We start from the raw sequence: 17,285 nt of genomic DNA, 5'->3' as shown, positions 1-17,285 counted from the left end.
GGGTAGGAGTGGTGGAGACCGGGAGAGAGAAAGAGAGGAGGGCTGGAGGGAGGAGAGAGGGGAGGAAGGGTGGGGAGAAGGGGAGAGGAAGCGCGAGGAGGACTCGGAGGGACGCGAGGAGGCCGCCGCGGGCGCAGCGGGCACGTCGGCCGGGCCAGCCCCGCGAGCCGGGCGCCGCCATTCCGCTACTCGGGGCGCCGCCGCCGCCGCCGCCACCGCGCCCGGGGGCCATGCTCCCGCCGCCCCCGCGCCAGCCGCCGCCCCAGGCGCGCGCGGTCCGCGGGGCGGTGCGCCTGCAGAGGGCCTTCCTGCGCGGCCCGCTGGGCGTGCTGCGGCTGCTGCAGCTGCTGGCCGGCGCCGCCTTCTGGATCACCATCGCCACGAGCCGGTACCAGGGCCCCGTGCACTTCGCGCTCTTCGTGTCCGTGCTCTTCTGGCTGCTCACCCTGGGCCTCTACTTCCTCACGCTGCTGGGCAAGCACGAGCTAGTGCCCGTGCTGGGTTCGCGCTGGCTCGTGGTCAACGTGGCGCACGACCTGCTGGCGGCCGCGCTCTACGGCGCCGCGACGGGCATCATGATCGCCCAGACGCAGAGCCACAGCTACTGCAACCTCAAGGATTACCAGATGGCCTGCGCCTACCACGCCTTCCTGGCGGCCGCCGTCTGCGGCGGCCTTTGCCTCGGCCTCTACCTGCTCTCGGCCCTCTACGGCTGCTGCCGCCGCTACCAGGGCGAGCAGGAGGTGGCGTGAGCCGCTGCGCCGCGGGGCGGGGGCCCTCCCGAGACCGGCGCCCGCGTCCTTCCTGCCGCCGCCGCCCCGCGCCCGTGCGCCCCGGCACCCACCCGTTGCCCTGCGCTCCCGCCCGCGCCCGGGCGCCCTGGCCCGCAGTTCCCGTCCGACTGCAGAGCCGCCGCCTGGAGTCCCGCCCGCCGCGCCGTCCGCGCCGTCTCCTGGGACCCGGGCAGGACCGCATCGAGGAGCGGGCCCCCACACACCCTGGCCGTCTGAGGCGAAACCTCGCGCTTCCTCGCCCCCTTCCGTGCCGAGAGCGAGACGTGGACAGGCGCCGCGTAGATCCGGGGGAGGCTCCCAATTGGAACCAGTCTTCTGGCTGCGCCACTGCCCCCTCCCTCCTGCCCCGCTGTCGGAAGAGCGCCCCCGGTTCCCTGGCCCCTCTTCCAGCTTTGAGTGCTGTGAAGGGCAGGCTCGTAGCCGCGGGCAGAGCTGAGGACAGGCCTCCACCGGTCTCAGGATGAGGGAAGAGTTTGTTTCAGCTCGGGATTGTGCGGGCATCCTGCGCGGTCGGTGCTCTGATGTTGGGGTGGGGCCCGTCTGCAAAGGTGTGGATGGATTGGAAAGGCCCGCGGGCTGCACTTTGCACGGTTGGAGTCTTCTCTCGCCTCTGCCTGCTCCGCCTTTGTCCTCCGGGTTCTAGGAGGCCAGGCCCAAACGCACACTAGTTTCCCTGGCCTCACCTTCCCAGCCTTCCTCTCACGGGCTTCTGCTCCACCACCCCCACCTACCAGTATCTTTTTGCATTAGGGATCCCATAGGACCCTGAAAGAATGTCAAGGAGAGCCCCACCCCTTGTTCTTGGGAAAGCCAAAATAAGATTAGAACCCGTTTACAGACTCCCAGTCCAGCACTGTTTACATTAAAGCAGTGGGTGTTCCCAGGAACCCTCTACCCTCTAAAAGAGGGTTTCAATGCCAAATGGGTTTGTCAAGGTGCTATCTCGCCTTCTTGGAGATTCACGATTCTCATTAGCATATCAAAGGCTCCGAGAAGTCCCGCTATAAAAGAAGCCCAAGTAGTTCAGTTTACAGTGTTAACTGCCTCTGGACCTGGACCAATTAGATTTTGCCACCTAAGACTTCCAAGCATCCCTGTGCTTGCTTGGCTGTCATTCATTTCTAAGGAATCCAGCCCACTGGCCATGGTGTGATTGAAGATCTGGGGTGCTCCTTCTCTTTCCCAGGGAATTTCCCTAGCAGAGGGAGGGCTTGCCTCTGGGGTAGAAGATAGCTGTCCCTGCCAGGCCCGTGAGAGACCTGGGAATTGGTGGACCTGAACATTCCTCTACATTGTTTAAAAAATGAAGTCAAGGTTATCCAGATGGTTTCCCAGTCAAAAGGAACATTGCCTATAAGAGATGCTGGCACTGACCATGAGCAACTGGCGAGAGTGGGTCTCACTCACCAAAGAGAGAAGAAAACTCCAAAGTTGGGGTGAACAGCTGGCCCAGCCTCTGTAAGGTAAGGTGCTTCTTGACTTTCTGGAGGGGTCATAGGCCTTTGAATAAAAAACACAGAGCCCCCTTTGCTAAAAGTTACGAGAGCAAGTTGGAGGGGTGACCAGCACAATGCCCAAAGACTTGTACCAATTCAGCCTTTTGCTACATCCTGCAAAGGTCTGCTCGTGGAAAAAGCTCAGCCCTGTCTGGATTAGAAACTGGAATAAGGGAGGCCAGAATGTGTTTTTGGGAGCATGTTTTTAAAGCTTAGGGAGAGAGGTTGAGGCTTTTCTGTTGTAGCTGTGAAGATCTGGGAGCTGCACGGTGTGGAGCACGAAAGCATGTCTGCGGGGCTGCTGTGTGCCTGGCACTGCTTGAAGCACTTAGACATATTTCCTTTATTCTTTGGCCTTATTGAGGTGAGTTGTGTTCTTATTCTCCTCTTCCCTAGGAGGCAGATGAGTCGCAGAGAGGTTAAGTGCCTTGTCTAGAGTCTGTCAGATGGTGTGACGGTGGAGCTAGGATCTGGACTCCGGCGGTTGGGCTTCCTCAGGACAGGGCTGTACCCCCTAGTGTACATGTTAGAGACTCTTCATGTGGCCACTTTAAAAAATGTCATGGTACAATACGCATAGCATAAAATTGACCGTTCAACCATTTTAAAGCATACGGTGTGCTGGCCTTAAGTAGGTTCACGCTGGTGTACAGCTATCACCATCATCCAGCTCCAGAACGTTTTTCATCTTGCAAGACTGAAACTCTGTACCTGTTAAAATTGTGCTTATTTTTGTTGTTGTCAATACTGTTATTTTCTCCTTCGGGAAATCCTAGAACACTGAGCCCTTCACTGTCCCGTTTAGCCTGGAGTCCTGCTGCCTTCCTCCACCTGTTCTTTCAGCCCCCCCCACTCATGCCGGCCAGAGCCTGGGGCTGGCCTTTGCTGGGGTCCTTGGAAGTGCTTCGGATGGCCCGTGACTTTGGTTCTTCTGTTGCAGGTTTCCATGTTGCTGAAGCCATGGACATTCCCGTAGCGGTCATGCTGACCTCTCCCAGGGCTCCCTTCTCTTGGCAGGGGACACCATTCTGGGCTGGGCCAACAGAGGGCTGGAGAGTGGGGAGAGTGGATGACCTCTGCCTGGCAGCTTCCCTTCAACATTGTCCAGTGGAAGATCCAAGATGCATGAAGATTCATTTTACCTTAACATGAGAAATTCCGATTCTCCTTGTGCTGTGACTCGGGCCCAAGATTCCAGACCCCTGGAACTGACCTGTGCACCTCCGTGCCCTAAACAGTGGGTTTTGGCTCCAAGTTTTGTTCCTTTTCTCTTTTTTCAAATCACCATGGAAGTTGCATCCTCAGCTCAGAACCAGCTCCCTGAGGATCTCTTCTTAGCCCCCCAGCTCATGGTGCTCTGTCTGTGGTCAGGGACCTTACTCAGGAGTAGACATCTCCTTGACCTTCATGGTACCTTTTCCATCCAGATGTGCCTGAAACATTCCAGAGCTCACTGGCTCTTCTAGATGTGCCTTCCTGCTTGGCCTCCAGCTGCTTCTCCAGATGTGAGAAGGACGTGTAAAGCAGCCCCCACAGCCATCCCCTCCTCCCCCTGAGACCTTATACCATAGGAATGGCCACCTGACCTACCCCAGAATTTTTTAATACTGGAGGCAGCCTCATTGGCCTCCCTCATTAGACTACAGGACTCAGTCCAGCTTGAGACCATTGTGGACTCCAACCAGTCCAAAAGCCTAGGACCACTTGCAGATCCAAGAGAGGATTTTTCTAGTGTTCTACAAAGGCCAGAAGAGACGGTGGGAGTGGGAGGGGTGTGGGCCAGTAGCGAGAGGGGACCAATGTGCCTCATTTAATAGTTTAGTGGTGATTACCAATTTGCTTTTTGGAATAAAGTTTGGTTTGTCTGATGTTGGTGTATATGTCTTCTCTCCCAGCCCCCTGCAGTAAGCCTACGTACTGCGTCCTCCCAGCTTCCCTCCATCCTCTTCTGGTTTCCTGGGAGGGGAAGAAAAATGAGTTCACAGGTTTTCAGTGCATTAGGGCAGGACACAGGAAGCGGGGGGGGGGGGGGGGGGGAGAAAACTGCCTGTGTCTGCCCCTGCCAAAAGCTGGTGGGAATTCCAGAGGCTTCTAGCCCAGGTCTCAATGACCCTTCTGTTTTTGGAGGCTCCACTTCCTGATGGGCAGGCACAGAATGACTATGATTATGGAGCCAAAGGGTCCTGTTATAGTCCGACTCCCTTATTTTGCAGAAAGAGAAATGAACCCCAGGGAGGAGTGGCGACTTGCCTGGTGTCACAGAGCTGAGTGGGGGCTGAATGGGGTCTCCTGGGGCTCAGGCTCCAAGGCAGACTATGGCGCCTGCTCTGGTGCCACCTCCTGGACACACCCCACCTGGTCCCCCCCACCCCATTTCCAGCCCCAGTGTGATGAATAAGGGACTTTGGCAAGGGCGGGAAAGCAGAGTTAGCCGGCTCCCTTGCCAGCTCCTCCCTCCTGTGACCCAAACCTGAAGTCTGCAGCCAGAACATAGGATTCTACGGGCAGATCTCAGAACTCACTTAGAACAGCTCCAGGCGGGGATCGGATGCTGGGTGTATTCCACACCCACCCTCTTCCAAAGCGCTCTCCTCAGCACAATAAACACACACACACACACACACACACACACACACCCTCCTCTTCATGGTTTGGATTTCCAGGATGGAGGAAAATGCCAAGGACCCTCCCTTGAGTTCCCCTCTTCCCTCTGTGTCTATTCATGAATTTTGCACAGAATAAAAAGTGGCCTCCCTTTGTGCAAAGGCTGGTAAGCCCCTGGCTGTCGTAGCTCTGTGGAGAGTTTTACAACTGAAAATATGCTTCTACTTCATGACCTTCTTTGATCCAGTTAACAGTCTTAATGGTTGGCACTGTCACCCCCATTTAGTAGGGGAAATAGAGCCTCAGGGAGGAGAAGGGCCTTGTACCTGGTCACACAGCTGGCTAGCGGCAGGACTGGGACTGGAAGGCAGATGTTCTCTCACCACCCTTGGCACCTGGTAAGTCCTCGTGGTCCTCGGGCAGGCTCTGGGGTTCGGGTGGAGTTTGGTTTTCGTTCCTGCAGATCAGGTGCTCAGGACTGGTCCAATCTGACATTTCGTGTTTAATGCTGGAGGCACTTGGAAGTAAGACACGGCTCTTCAGGGACATGGTTGGGTCTGGGGAATCTGAAGGATTTGCTGTTTTATGTCGATTATTTCTCCTGCTTTTCTAAGGATGGGGGTGCGGTGGTCAGTGGTGAGAAAGGAAAGCTAATAAAGCTACATTTGCAGGGATGAAAGGAAAGAGGGACGTGAGAGAGAAAGGCCTGGTTAGCACTATTTATTCATGTTTGTATTATTTTGTTTGTTACAGTAGTTATTTGTTAAATAAAATACCAATATATATATCCATTAAAATATAATAGCAATATACGCCCATTTAAAAAATTAAACTGTACAGAAGGGTACAAAGTAAAAAGAGATGCCATTCAATAATCTTAATCTCAAACGCTAGAGATAAACCATCGCTAACTGTTAACTCTCCTTTTTTTTTTTTAAAGGATTTTATTCATTCATTTGAGAGAGAGCGAGCTTGAGCAGGGGGAGGGGCAGAGGAAGAAGCAGACTCCCTGCTCCCCTCCCCAGCAGGGAGCCTGATGTGGGGCTTGATCCCAGGACCTGGAGATCATGACCTGAGCTGAAGGCAGAGGCTTAACCACTGGAGCCACCCAGGTGCCCCCTAACGCTCCTTCTGGAATTTTTATAACTAATCAAACATACACGGCTATGCGCACATATATAATTAGACTCTTTTACAACGTGCTCTTTAAAATTAGTGATAATACAGTTCTAACCCTTTCTAAAGGTCCACATAAATAGCTGGGGGCTGCAAGAATTTTGTGTACTTTCTGGAACGTTATAACTTTCCCACATTGGTTAACTTTGTCACTCCCTTGGCTGCTTCCTGTAGAAATCTTAGTAAAACCCTTCAAAGGGGGTGGGTCATTTTTTTTTTTTTTTACAGATAGTAAATAGAGGCTTCAGAGGGGAAGGGAAGTGGCTCTCTGTACCTCCACCCCGCCAAGAGTAGCAGGGATCGGAGGGAGCAGTGGGTGGCTGTACTCTACTTCATAGCCAGTCTTGGGGGAGAGGAACGCCAGGGACCAGTGGTGGCAGCTGAAAAGAAGTGAGGAGGGCCTGAGGCTCTCTGGACCCTGTACGGCAAGGGAGAGGTATGCTGAGGTGGCCAGAACCCGAAGGAGAGCACAGGGCATAGCCAGAGGGAGGGTGTGGACCACCCCCAGCAACCTCAGCCTGTGGAAATTCCAGCCAGGCTCCTAATCGGAAAGCCCTTTTGCCCTCCCTGTTCCATGACCCGATTGCTGCTGAACTGCATGGCTGTTTGGGATCTGGCTGGCACCGGGGCTGTGACATTCCTTCGTCAGCACTGAGGTGAGGGCAAGCTCCCAGAGGCAGGTCCTCCAGGTTCCGCTCTGTATCTCCCACAGATGATGGAATGCAGGTTCTCCTTGCTGCCATCTCCAGGAGCCCTGAAGGGGGCGCTCTGATGCCCCAGGTGTAAGGCCCTTCTGAGTCAAGGTTGGCAAGAGAGGAGAAAGGGAACCAACTTTCTGAAGTGTCTCCAGTGAGTCAAGAACAAGTCTGAGGATGCCTTACATAATAACAGGGCTTGTCATCCTCACAAGCCCATGAAGTGTTAAATATCCCCATCTGCTAGACCTGGAGACAGGCTCAGAAGGGTAAACTGATTTCCCCAGGTCACTTAAGTGACAGAAACAAGATTCAAACTCAAGTGTGTGCTCCCATGCCATGCTGTTTCAGCAGACAAGCTGTTTCTCCCAGCCGTCCAAAGACCCCACCGAGAGCAACGCTGGGTTTTCTAACAGCTATGTTTTGAGCTAAAGCCGGAAGGAAAGACTGTGAAGAAAGTGATATCATTACAAGTCTGAATTATGTCAGCTACTCACTTCTCGGTTTACAGCGAAGTTCGGTTTCACCATCTCACTGCGCTGAAGCCACTCTCCTGGTTCCTAGAGACAGTGTCTCTGTCTGCCTGATGTCAGGACTCAGAGTGTCCCTCCACTCAGGCCTGCCTCCTCCTGAGACCTCGTGCCATAGGTATGGCCACCTGACCTGATCCCAAACTTGGATACGGAGCCCTCTGCCTTTTGAAATCTTGTTCTGTTCTCTGTGCTGGCTCTTTCTGTGTCCCCTCAACGGTTAATGTGACTGGCTCTAATTTTGAGGTAAGCTCAGCCTGCGACGTCACAAGCGAGGCCAATCTCTTCTTAGTTATCTGTTCTTTGGCAACTTACTAAAGCTCTTCATCTGTTTCATCGCTCCCTAAACGGGGTTAATGCTAGTGGCCGCCTCCCTGGTCCCTGGTCCCTGGTCCCTGCCCACCGCAGAGTTCCGGGCAACCCGTCCCTGCTGGCCGGCTCCCAGCCGGGTAGTGCTGTTGGGAGGACCTCAGGTAATGTTCGTGGAGTGCGGACCTGAGCCTCAGCACGTGCTCGTAAACGTTACTCCCCTTCTCCCCGACTCCACCTGGCTCTCTTCCGCCTGAGGACTGACACTCTCACCAGCCCCGATGGGTTGATCCCTCTATTTTCTGTTTGTGGTCCGAGCTGAGCTTTCTTGAACGATAGAACAGAAGTGTTAAAAATTACTGTTAGAATAAAGAGGTCAGATCCTCTTTTCTCCAGAGTCCAAGGTCCTTCTCTGCCTTCCTTTTTATTCCCTGGAGCCTGCTCTGTGCTCCCAGCAGTACCCCCGCCTGCCTCCTTTCAGCCTGGAGGGGGGACGCCCTGTTCTCCTCTTGTTTCTTGAGGTTCCAGCCCATCTCGAGAGAGATGAACTGACCGAGGATTCTCAGGTGTCAGTAGTGAGATGTTCACAGACTCCCCTCATTATGTGTTTGCAGGCTCCTCCGTGACTGCACTCAAATCAGAAGTTGTCCAGGCACAGGGGCGGGCGGGGTGTGCGGGGTTTCTGAGTCGCTGGCTTCCCTCGCTGTTTTGTATCTGGGCATTTCACAACGTGTCTTTCCTCACTTCCCTGCTAAACTGTAAACTCTGTTGTATTTATCAGCTTGTCACCTTCTCCTCCCAGCCACCCCTACAAACTACTGAACTCGCAGGGTTTGTTTTTTGAGTTAAAATGATGAACTACCAGGGTGCCTGGCTGACTCAGTCGGTAGAGCATGTGACTCTTGAACTTGGGGTTGTAAGTTCAAGCTCCATGTTGGGTGGAGAGGTTACTTCAAAATAAAAATCTTAAAAAAAAAAAAGAATTACCTCAGTGATTTTTTTTTTTTAACCTCAGTGTTCTTAACATAGATCCCAGAAGACCAAGGTGAATGGAATCTTTTTGCAGTGACCGTGATAGTGATGATAATAATATTGTTAATGGCATTAATAGTAATAAAGATTACACAATGTCTCTGTATTCTTGTATTCATAGTTTGCGCAATATTTTGACATCTCTTTCATTCCATCCTTACATGAACAGGTGAACAGTTCAGATAATAAGAGCATTTTGTAGATGACGCTCAGAAGGGTGAAGTGTTTGCCTAGGTGTTTTTTTGTTTTTAGAGAGAGTGCAAGCGCTAACGAGGTGGGGGAGGGGGCAGAGAGAGAATCTTAAGCAGGCTCCTTGCCCAGCACGGAGCCCAACACGGGGCTCGATCTCGTGACCCTGAGATCATGACCTGAGCTGAAATCAAGAGTCGGAAGCTTAACCAACGGAGCCACCCAGGCGCCCCTAGATATTTCTTTTTTTAAACAGATTTATTAGGATATACTTAATGTACATTAACCTGCATATAGTTTCAATGTACACTTTGATCAGTTTTGACATATGTATACATTCATGAACCCATCACCACGATTAAGACAGTAAATGTATCCATAATGACCAAAAGCTCCCTTGTTCCACTTGGTAATTTCTTCTTAACTCCCCCACCCCCGAGCAACCATTGATCTGCTTTCTGTGACCAGAGATTAGTTTATAATTCTAATACATATGTATGGTATATGCTTTTTTTTCCGGGGTGAGGGGAGGTATGTGGCTTCTTTTATAAATTATTTTGAGATTCAGTCATGCTACTATGGTAATAATAGTTTGTTCATTACTATCACTGCGTATTATCCCGTTATAATCTGTTTATCCATTCACCTGTTGATGGGCGTTTGTATTGCTTCAGGTTTTTGGTTATTGCAAATAAAGCTGCTGTGAACATTCAGGTACAAATCTTTGTGTGGACATATGCTTTCATTTCTCTTGCATAAATAGCTAGCAGTAGAAGGGTTCAGTTGTGTGGTAGGTGTATTTGTATTATTTTTAAGTTGGCCATATTCCAGATGATATTTGGTGTGTGTGTGTGTGTGTGTGCGCTATTACTTGGCACTTGTATCAGTGATGGTAATTCTGGACTCACAGAATAAATTGGGAAGTTTGCCATCTTGTTCTGTTTGGAATAGTTTAACAGATCATTTTATTGATGGGTTGGATAAAAATTGACTACAAAAGAATCTGGGCCTGATGCCATTCAGGAAATTTGTTAATCCTTTCAGTTTCCTAAATGATAGTTGGTCTTTTCAGGTTTTTGGTGGGTCACCTACAGCAGTCCACTGGTGGCATATTTATTCCAGCAGCTCCCATCTAATTCTCCAATTTAGAATTAGGGCTTTTTTTTTCTTTTTCTTTTTAAAGTAATGTCTAAGCCCAACGTGGAGCTCAGACTCATAACGCTGAGATCGAGAGTCCCACGCTCTACTGAAGGGGGCAGCCAGGTGTTCCTAGAATTAGAACCTTTTTTTAAAAAAACATTTAAAAATTTTAAATTCAATTAATTAACATATAGTGTTTTATTGGTTTCAGAGGTACAGGTCTGTGATTCATCAGTCTTATATAATACCCAGTGCTCATTACACCACATGCCCTCCTTAATGTCCATCACCCAGGTGCCCCATCCCTCCACCACCCTGAACTAGAACCTTTTGAAGAAAGAATTTTGGGCTATTCATTGCTGTATTCCCCTGAAAGGCACATAATAAATCGTCGTTCAGTGGAATGAATGAATATTGATGTTTATCTGCTATAACAAACACTCTCCAACAATTCGGTACGTTAATTTAATAAAAATCTCTTTGTTATTCACATACAAATCTGTTTCTTCCTCATATAACTGTCCATTGTGGATATCCCAGGTCAGTGGGCGCCTTTCCACTGTGATGATTCAGGGACTCAGGCTCCTTCCAACTTGTGGCCTGGCCATTCCCTCTGCATTGAGCTGGCATTTGGGAGAAGAGAGGAAGGAGGAGGTTTCTGATTTTTAAATGTCTCGATCTAGAAGTGACACTCATTGCTTCCACTTACTTCCTTTGGAGAGTCACATGAGCCGATCTATATGCAAGGGGAACATAGCTCCTGGCTGGGCATCTGCTGCCCAGCTGGACTCTCTACCATGAAGGGGCGACGAGACTTTTGGTGGACAGTTAATTGTCTCTTTCACAGGAGGCCACAAGGTTTTACTGCTGAATTTTCACTGTTTTGCTCTGTGAGGCTTTTTTTGTGCCTGTGTTTGATGAATGGTTGTTTTCATGGCTGCCAAGAGCTATTGAGTCAGAATGTAACTGCGGACATCCATTTCCTTGCTGTGTTTGTCTGACAGCTCACTGCCTCACAGCCGGGAAACTCATTACTCAAGAGTACTTCTTTCCCAGGTACAAGAACATAAAGATGTATTTATTGAACTCTTTTCAGAGCAATGGCAGTGAGCTATTAATCAAAACTATACTCAAATATTAAGGGTAAATACTAGAGAAAATGCAAATATTAAAGACAGTCTAAAAATATATACCGGTCAAATATTTATTTATTCATTCACTTTTTAATGGAAACATAATTCATGTAACACAAAATTTCATACAATGTAACATAAAAAGTCTCAGTTTTAAAATGTGTAATTCAGTGGTTATAGTATATTCACAAAGTTGTGCAACCATCACCACTATCCAATTCCAGAATATTTCTTTCCATCATTCCAACAAGAACCCCTGACCTGTTAGAAGTCACTCCCTGTTCCTGCCCTTCCTCCCGGCCCCCAGTGCCCGGCAACCACTGATCTACTCTCTGTCTGTACAGATTCGTCTGTTCTGGACATTTTGAATAAACAGATTAATACAATATGTGGCCTTTTGTGTTAGTTTCTTTTACATGGCATATTGTTTTCAAAGTTCATCCGTGTTGTAGCATGTGTGAGTACTTCATTTCTTTTTATGGCTGATGAATATTTCATTGAATGGATATATTACACTTTGCTTATCCATTCTTTCATTAAAACATCTCTAATTGTGGCAAAAGACACATAACATAAAATTTACCATCTTAACCATTTTTGAAGTGTGCAGTTGTGTGGTGTTAAAGTATGTTCCCATTGTTGTGCAACCATCTCTGGGACACTTCTCATCTTGCAGAATTGACAATCTGTTTCCGTTAAACAATAACCCCCCACTCGCCCCTGCCTCCACCGCTGCCATCGACTATTCCACTTTCTGTCTCTATGACTTTGACTACTCTAGGTGCCTCATTGAAGTGGAATGGTATAATAATGGTTGTTTTGTGACTGGCTTAGTTCACTCTGCATTCATGTCCTCAAGGTTCATTCATGTTGTGGCACGTGTCAGAAGTTTCCTGCTTTGTAAGGCTGGATAGTTTATTGTATGTATATACCACATTTTATTTATCTATTCATTCATTAATGGAAACTTGGGTTGCTTCCACATTTTTGGCTATTGTGAGTAATGCTGCTATAAACATGGATGGATAAATATCTCTTTGAGACCAGGCTTTCAGTTCTTTTGGGTACATACCCAGAAGCGGCGTTGCTGGATCATACAATAATTCTGTATATAATTTTTTTGAAGATATGACATACTGTTTCCCTTACAGGATGCATTATTTACATTCCCACATTATTTACATGCACAAGGGGTCCAGTTCCTCTATATCCTCACCAATTCTTGTTGTTTTCTGTTTTATTCATTTATTTAAAAATAAGCATTCATTGAATATTTACTATGCCAAACTCTATACTTGGCAGAAACTGGGGCTGCCAAGATTGTTAAGTTGCAGTCTCCCTGCTCTCAGGAACAAAGGGAGATTCTAGAGATAGGTTGAAATGCAAGGTAATAGGTGCTTAATAGAATCAGAGCTTTGTGTAAACACAGAGGAGGAAATGAGGAATTATTTGGGGAAAACTTCATAAAGGACTTGACATTCAAGCTGGATGTTGCAAGGTGTGTGGGAGGAGTTCAGGTGGAGGAGGAAGGGTATTCTAAGCCCACAGAGCTGCACCTAGCAGTTAGCCTCCAAGATGGACTCCAGGTTGGCCCCATTGACTATCCCCTGGTAGTCATGCTCTTGTATAAACCTCCCACTATACATTGGGACATTGAATAGTTCTGACCTGTAAAACCAATAGGATATAGTGAAAATGATAGTGTGTGACTTCTGAGGATATATCATAGGAGCTCTTGTTGTTTCCTCTTGGATTTCTTGCTCTGGAGGAAGTTGGCCACCATGTCAAGAGGACACTAGAGATGCCTTCTGGAGAATGCCAGGTGAAGAGGAACTGAAACCTCCTCCCAGCCTATCAGAAGAATGCCGGCATCAATTTGTCTGCTGTGTGAGGAAGCCACTGTGCAAGCCAATCCTCTAGCCCCATTAAGCCTTCAGATGATGGCAGCCGTGGCCAACAGCTGACTGCAATCTCAGGAAAGTTGGAGCCAAAGCCGCCCACGAAGCTGCTCTCCATTTCCTGACCAAAACCACCCCAAAGCCAAAAAGCAATGTGAGAAAATATAAATTTATTATTGTTTTAATCCATTAAGTTTTGAAATAATTTGTTACACAGAAAGAAATAATGAATACAGCTCGAAGCGTGACAAAATCTGGTATGTGGTGAAAATGGTGGCAGGAGAGACCACAGACAGAAACTCCCAAGCGAAAGGCCGCTCGCCCAAGGTTTGTGTAAGAGTGGGTGAGGGAGCCATCTGGTGGAGGTAGGTGTGCTTGGAACTTGTTTTCTCTTACCACTCCTATTTTCCAGCTTCTACCCAGCATTTCCCACTAGTATTTCTCCAAGGGCCACAGTGAGATTTAGGAGTCAGTCATGTGGGCCATACACACCCTCGCTTAGAGATGCAAAGACTACCCTCTGGAAAATGTCAAGTTATTAGTTATCCTCTTTTACTATTTTATTTTCTCCTTCAGTCTCGTTCACTGATTCAGGGGCACTAGGATTTGAGGCAAAGAATGAAGACTCAGAATGCTGGAGAAGGGAAAGAAGGAACTGGGAGAACTTCGTTATACAAAATTCAGAGTTAGACTCCCAAAAGCAGAGTCCAGTTGACCAGTGTCTAGTAACCAGGGGAAGACTTTGTTCATTGCTATTGGCCATGACTGTTGTCCCTTTCTGGTCTTTAGAGCCTTCTTATATCCTCCAGTGTTCCCCCCCGGAATAATGTCTAGTTCTTGAATAATATCTCTCAATTGCGGAGCTGCCAGAAGAGAGAACCAATAACACTACTGGCCACAGCAAGCATGAGGCCAGTGGTCCAGGCCCACCCAACGAGGAATTGCAAAGTAACCAATATTTACGTTTGGAAGAAATTACTGATTTACTTAACTATTCAGGTTGTTAAGATATTAAAGAAAAAAAATCTTTCTATACTTCTAGACTCATCCTAAAGGCGGAGAGGCAGAGTCCAGCAGACAAGCCTGGCCCAGCCACAAAGCCAGGCCCATTCCTCTGAGAAGTAGGAGGATTTCTGAATATAGCTTAGTGGTCGGTGTGGGGATTCGGATCTGTCTACATTCCAACTGTTTGGAGGGGTAAGTGATAACTTCCACCTGGGACAATCAGAGAAGGGGTACAGATATTCGACCCCTGCTTAGACCAGTGGGTTGGATTTGGACCAAAGCGGCGAGACGCGCAGTCGTAAACTTCGCGCTCCCGGGCCTCCGCAGTATTTCGCGAATCGCGGTCACTGAGTGACCCAGTTGAATCTGGGTGGGGCTAACCGAGGAAAGACGCGCAGGCGCAATGCTGACGAGGGCGCTCACCTGTGCTAGATCGGGCGGAGCTAAACGCTGGAGCGGGAGGCGGGGCGGGCGTGATGACGTCATGGACACGCCGCCGCAGAGCAATTCGCGTCCCGGAAGCGGCGGCGGCGGCGGCGGCGGGAGAGGTGGAGGAGGCTCTCCGGTTTGCGATTTCAGAGAGGTCCTTGAAAGAGGCGCGTCCTCGGGGTGGGGCGGGCCTGAGGAAACGCTCCGGGGCCTGGTGGCCCTTCCAGTGCTCCCTGGCCGTCCCCGCCCCTCCCCCACCAACCCAGCGACCGGGTAGGTGACGTGCCCCCCCAGCCCCATCTTCGGGTCTCTGCCGACTGTGCGGAGTTGGGTGCCTGGACGTCTCGGGGCCGCCACCTGCTGGCCCAGTGACTTTGGGCGTGGCCTTCCCTGGTCTGGGCAGCAGGGCCCGAAGGGACTGCGTGGGCTGCAGAGGTGGTCCAGGCCTCTGCCAGCGCTGACCAGCTTCACCCCCTACAGGGCTTTTTGCCTTGCATCCTCCCTGAGTCCTTTAGTCCGAGCTCCGCCTGTGGGTATTTGGGGCTCCCAGTGGCCCCCTGGTCACATCCCCACCCCAATCCCCGTCAGATCGCGGTCCATTGCGAGGAACTGGCTTATGTTGCTGTGCGTCAAGGTTCCGCCCGTTCCGTCCCCTCCTTTTTTTTTTTTTTTTTTTAGGGTTTGGGGTAGGACTTTGAAATTAGGGAAGAGGGTGAGGGTCTCTCGGAGAGGGGAGATGGGAACGGGGCCTTATGGAACGAGGTGGCTGCCCCTTGGGGTTCAAGGGAAAAGGAAGGGTAATGGGTAGGAATGGTCCAGGAAGTTGTTGGGAACAGAAAGAAAGAAGCGTTAGAAAATGGGGCGGGGCAGGAGAAAGCATGGTAGTCCTAGAGGATGGACAGTTCGTTCACTCATTTAGTGAGCATTAATTAACCTTCCACTGTGTACAGAAGCAGTGGTAAATGGAAGACAGAGTTTTTGACCTGGTGGAGCTCCAAGTTAAGAAGCACAGACCAGCAAGGAAGCAGGGAGCTTCACTTTGGTGTGATAAATGCTGTTAGGGCAAGTACTTGATCCATTGGGATTAAGGGGGACTCTCTCCCAATCCAGACTGGGGACGTTGGCAAAGACCTCTCGGATCAAGGAGCAATGTTTCAGCCTTTATCTGAAGGATGAGTAGGAATTAACCAGGTCAAGAGTGGGTGAAAAATACTCCAGATCATCATTTCTTTTTAGACATCAGGCTGCCTCTTCCTAGCAGCCATGTGTGCTTGGTCTTTATGGTGTATACTCTTGATGGGTCTGTGGGGAAAAGAACATTAGATGGAGAGTCAGAAGAGCAGGATTTTATATGTGGGCGATTCACTTCACCCTGCTGAACGTGTTTCCTCTCTGTGAAGTGGTATTCTACCTGTAACCCTTCCTACCTCACAGGTTTGTTATAGGCACCACATGAAATAATGGGAGTAGAGGTGTGTTGGGGATTGGAAGTGCAATGCAAATGTCGGGAATTATGGTTGCAGGATGCAGACATCAGAGCGTGAGGGGAATGGGCCAGAGGTGAGCCCCAGCGTGATGCCTGAGGCTCCCCTGGAGTCTCCACCTGCCCCTACCAAGTCCCCGGCATTTGATCTTTTCAACTTGGTTCTGTTCTACAAGAGGTTGGAGATCTACCTGGAACCCCTGAAGGATGCAGGTGACGGTGTCCGGTACTTGCTCAGGTAACAGACTTTGTAGGGTTGCTCTGACCGTCTAGACCTTGTTTCCTGCTCCATACTTGTGCTGGCCATTTAGGCAGTTGCTGGGCTGTCCCTTCTACCCTAGTGAGGAGTAGTTCTGGGAGGTCCGTTGGTTCCCTGGGCTTATTCCAGATTCATCCCAGGAGAGGCAGGCCCTGGGAACCATATGGTCTTTCACCAGAGTTTCTTCTTTGTCATTCAGTAAGCTCATACCTCAGGACTGCTAACTAGCCTTGAACATCGGGTCTTCTAAATCTTAAAGGAGGTGTTTTTTTTTTTTTTCTTTTCTCTTAGTATTAGCATAATTAATATTTTAAATTAGGATGTAATTTTGAAAATAAGTTAAATACAAATATCTATGAATAAGAGGGTACCCTTTTCACTAATCTTTTAGGATTATGGAGCTCAAAATTTTTTGTTCTTATTTTGCTTTGATTTTCATCCTCTATAATTTCTTTTTTCCCTTTTCAGCTCACTTTATTTCTTATCTTAAAGAATTTTAATTACAGATATATGCTGTTCCACTCCCTAAATACTTCAGTTTATCTAATAATGACATTTTTTTTAATGAGAAAAAGCAACATCCCATGTAACAAAGTTAACAATAATTTCTTGATATCATCTTATACTCAGTTCATATTCAGATTTTGTCAGTTGTCCCAAGAATGTCCTGTTTTGGCTGAATCAGATTCCAGTCCAGGACTGTGCATTCTATGTGGCTATTATGTCCCTTAAGCCGTTTTCAATCTAAAATGGTTTCTTTTTCATGATACTGACTTGCTGGAGACTGAGCTTACTGTCCTGGAGAATTTCTTACTTAGATTTGTCTGGTTGCTCCCTCATGGTGCAAATTGGAAGTTAGAGTTAAAGGTTGGATCATATTCCAGTGAAACTCCCTCCCCCACAAAGGTCTTGTGTTCCTAATATTGGGAGCCACATAAAACCTGGTTGTCTTCAGAGCAGACATTCATAACCTGGAGCCTGTGAGTGAGGCTTTAGGGCTCACTCAGCCTCCTGTAACTACATGTAAACCTTCGTGCACACATGCGTATTTCTTTTTTTTTTTTTTTTTTTAAGATTTTATTTATTTGACAGAGAGACAGCCAGCGAGAGAGG

At 48.9% G+C, this 17,285-nt stretch overlaps 2 protein-coding genes across 7 annotated transcripts in view; both read left to right on the top strand.

The window, feature by feature from the left end:
- Positions 1-59: 59 nt before the first annotated feature.
- Positions 60-4,156, top strand: MARVELD1 (MARVEL domain containing 1). Of its 2 annotated transcripts, none has more exons than XM_044382019.3 (2): positions 60-2,257; positions 3,308-4,156. In XM_044382019.3, exon 1 carries the CDS (start codon positions 231-233, stop codon positions 750-752), a length of 522 nt encoding a protein of 173 aa, XP_044237954.1. In that variant the 5' UTR covers positions 60-230; the 3' UTR covers positions 753-2,257; positions 3,308-4,156. The 2 variants fall into 2 exon arrangements, with proteins under 2 accessions (XP_044237954.1, XP_026349595.1); XM_026493810.4 differs by having other exon boundaries at positions 3,231-4,156.
- A 10,315-nt stretch (positions 4,157-14,471) lies between these two features.
- ZFYVE27 (zinc finger FYVE-type containing 27) overlaps positions 14,472-17,285 on the top strand; it is a 35,939-nt gene continuing 33,125 nt past the window's right edge. For 3 of the 5 annotated variants that reach the window (XM_057308410.1, XM_026493811.4, XM_057308411.1), the window contains exons 1-2: positions 14,481-14,703; positions 15,954-16,151. In XM_057308410.1, coding sequence (XP_057164393.1) covers positions 14,486-14,703; positions 15,954-16,151 — 416 coding nt within the window. In that variant the 5' untranslated portion in view covers positions 14,481-14,485. Of the gene's footprint in view, positions 14,704-15,953; positions 16,152-17,285 lie in introns of those variants that run through there. The other 2 variants (XM_057308409.1, XM_026493814.4) reach the window with 2 other exon arrangements.

This window comes from Ursus arctos, unplaced genomic scaffold (genome assembly GCF_023065955.2).
Source record: "Ursus arctos isolate Adak ecotype North America unplaced genomic scaffold, UrsArc2.0 scaffold_7, whole genome shotgun sequence".
NCBI classification, from domain to species: domain Eukaryota; kingdom Metazoa; phylum Chordata; class Mammalia; order Carnivora; family Ursidae; genus Ursus; species Ursus arctos.
Note: the sequence above shows the minus strand (reverse complement) of the source record. Positions and strands in the feature narration are given on the sequence as shown.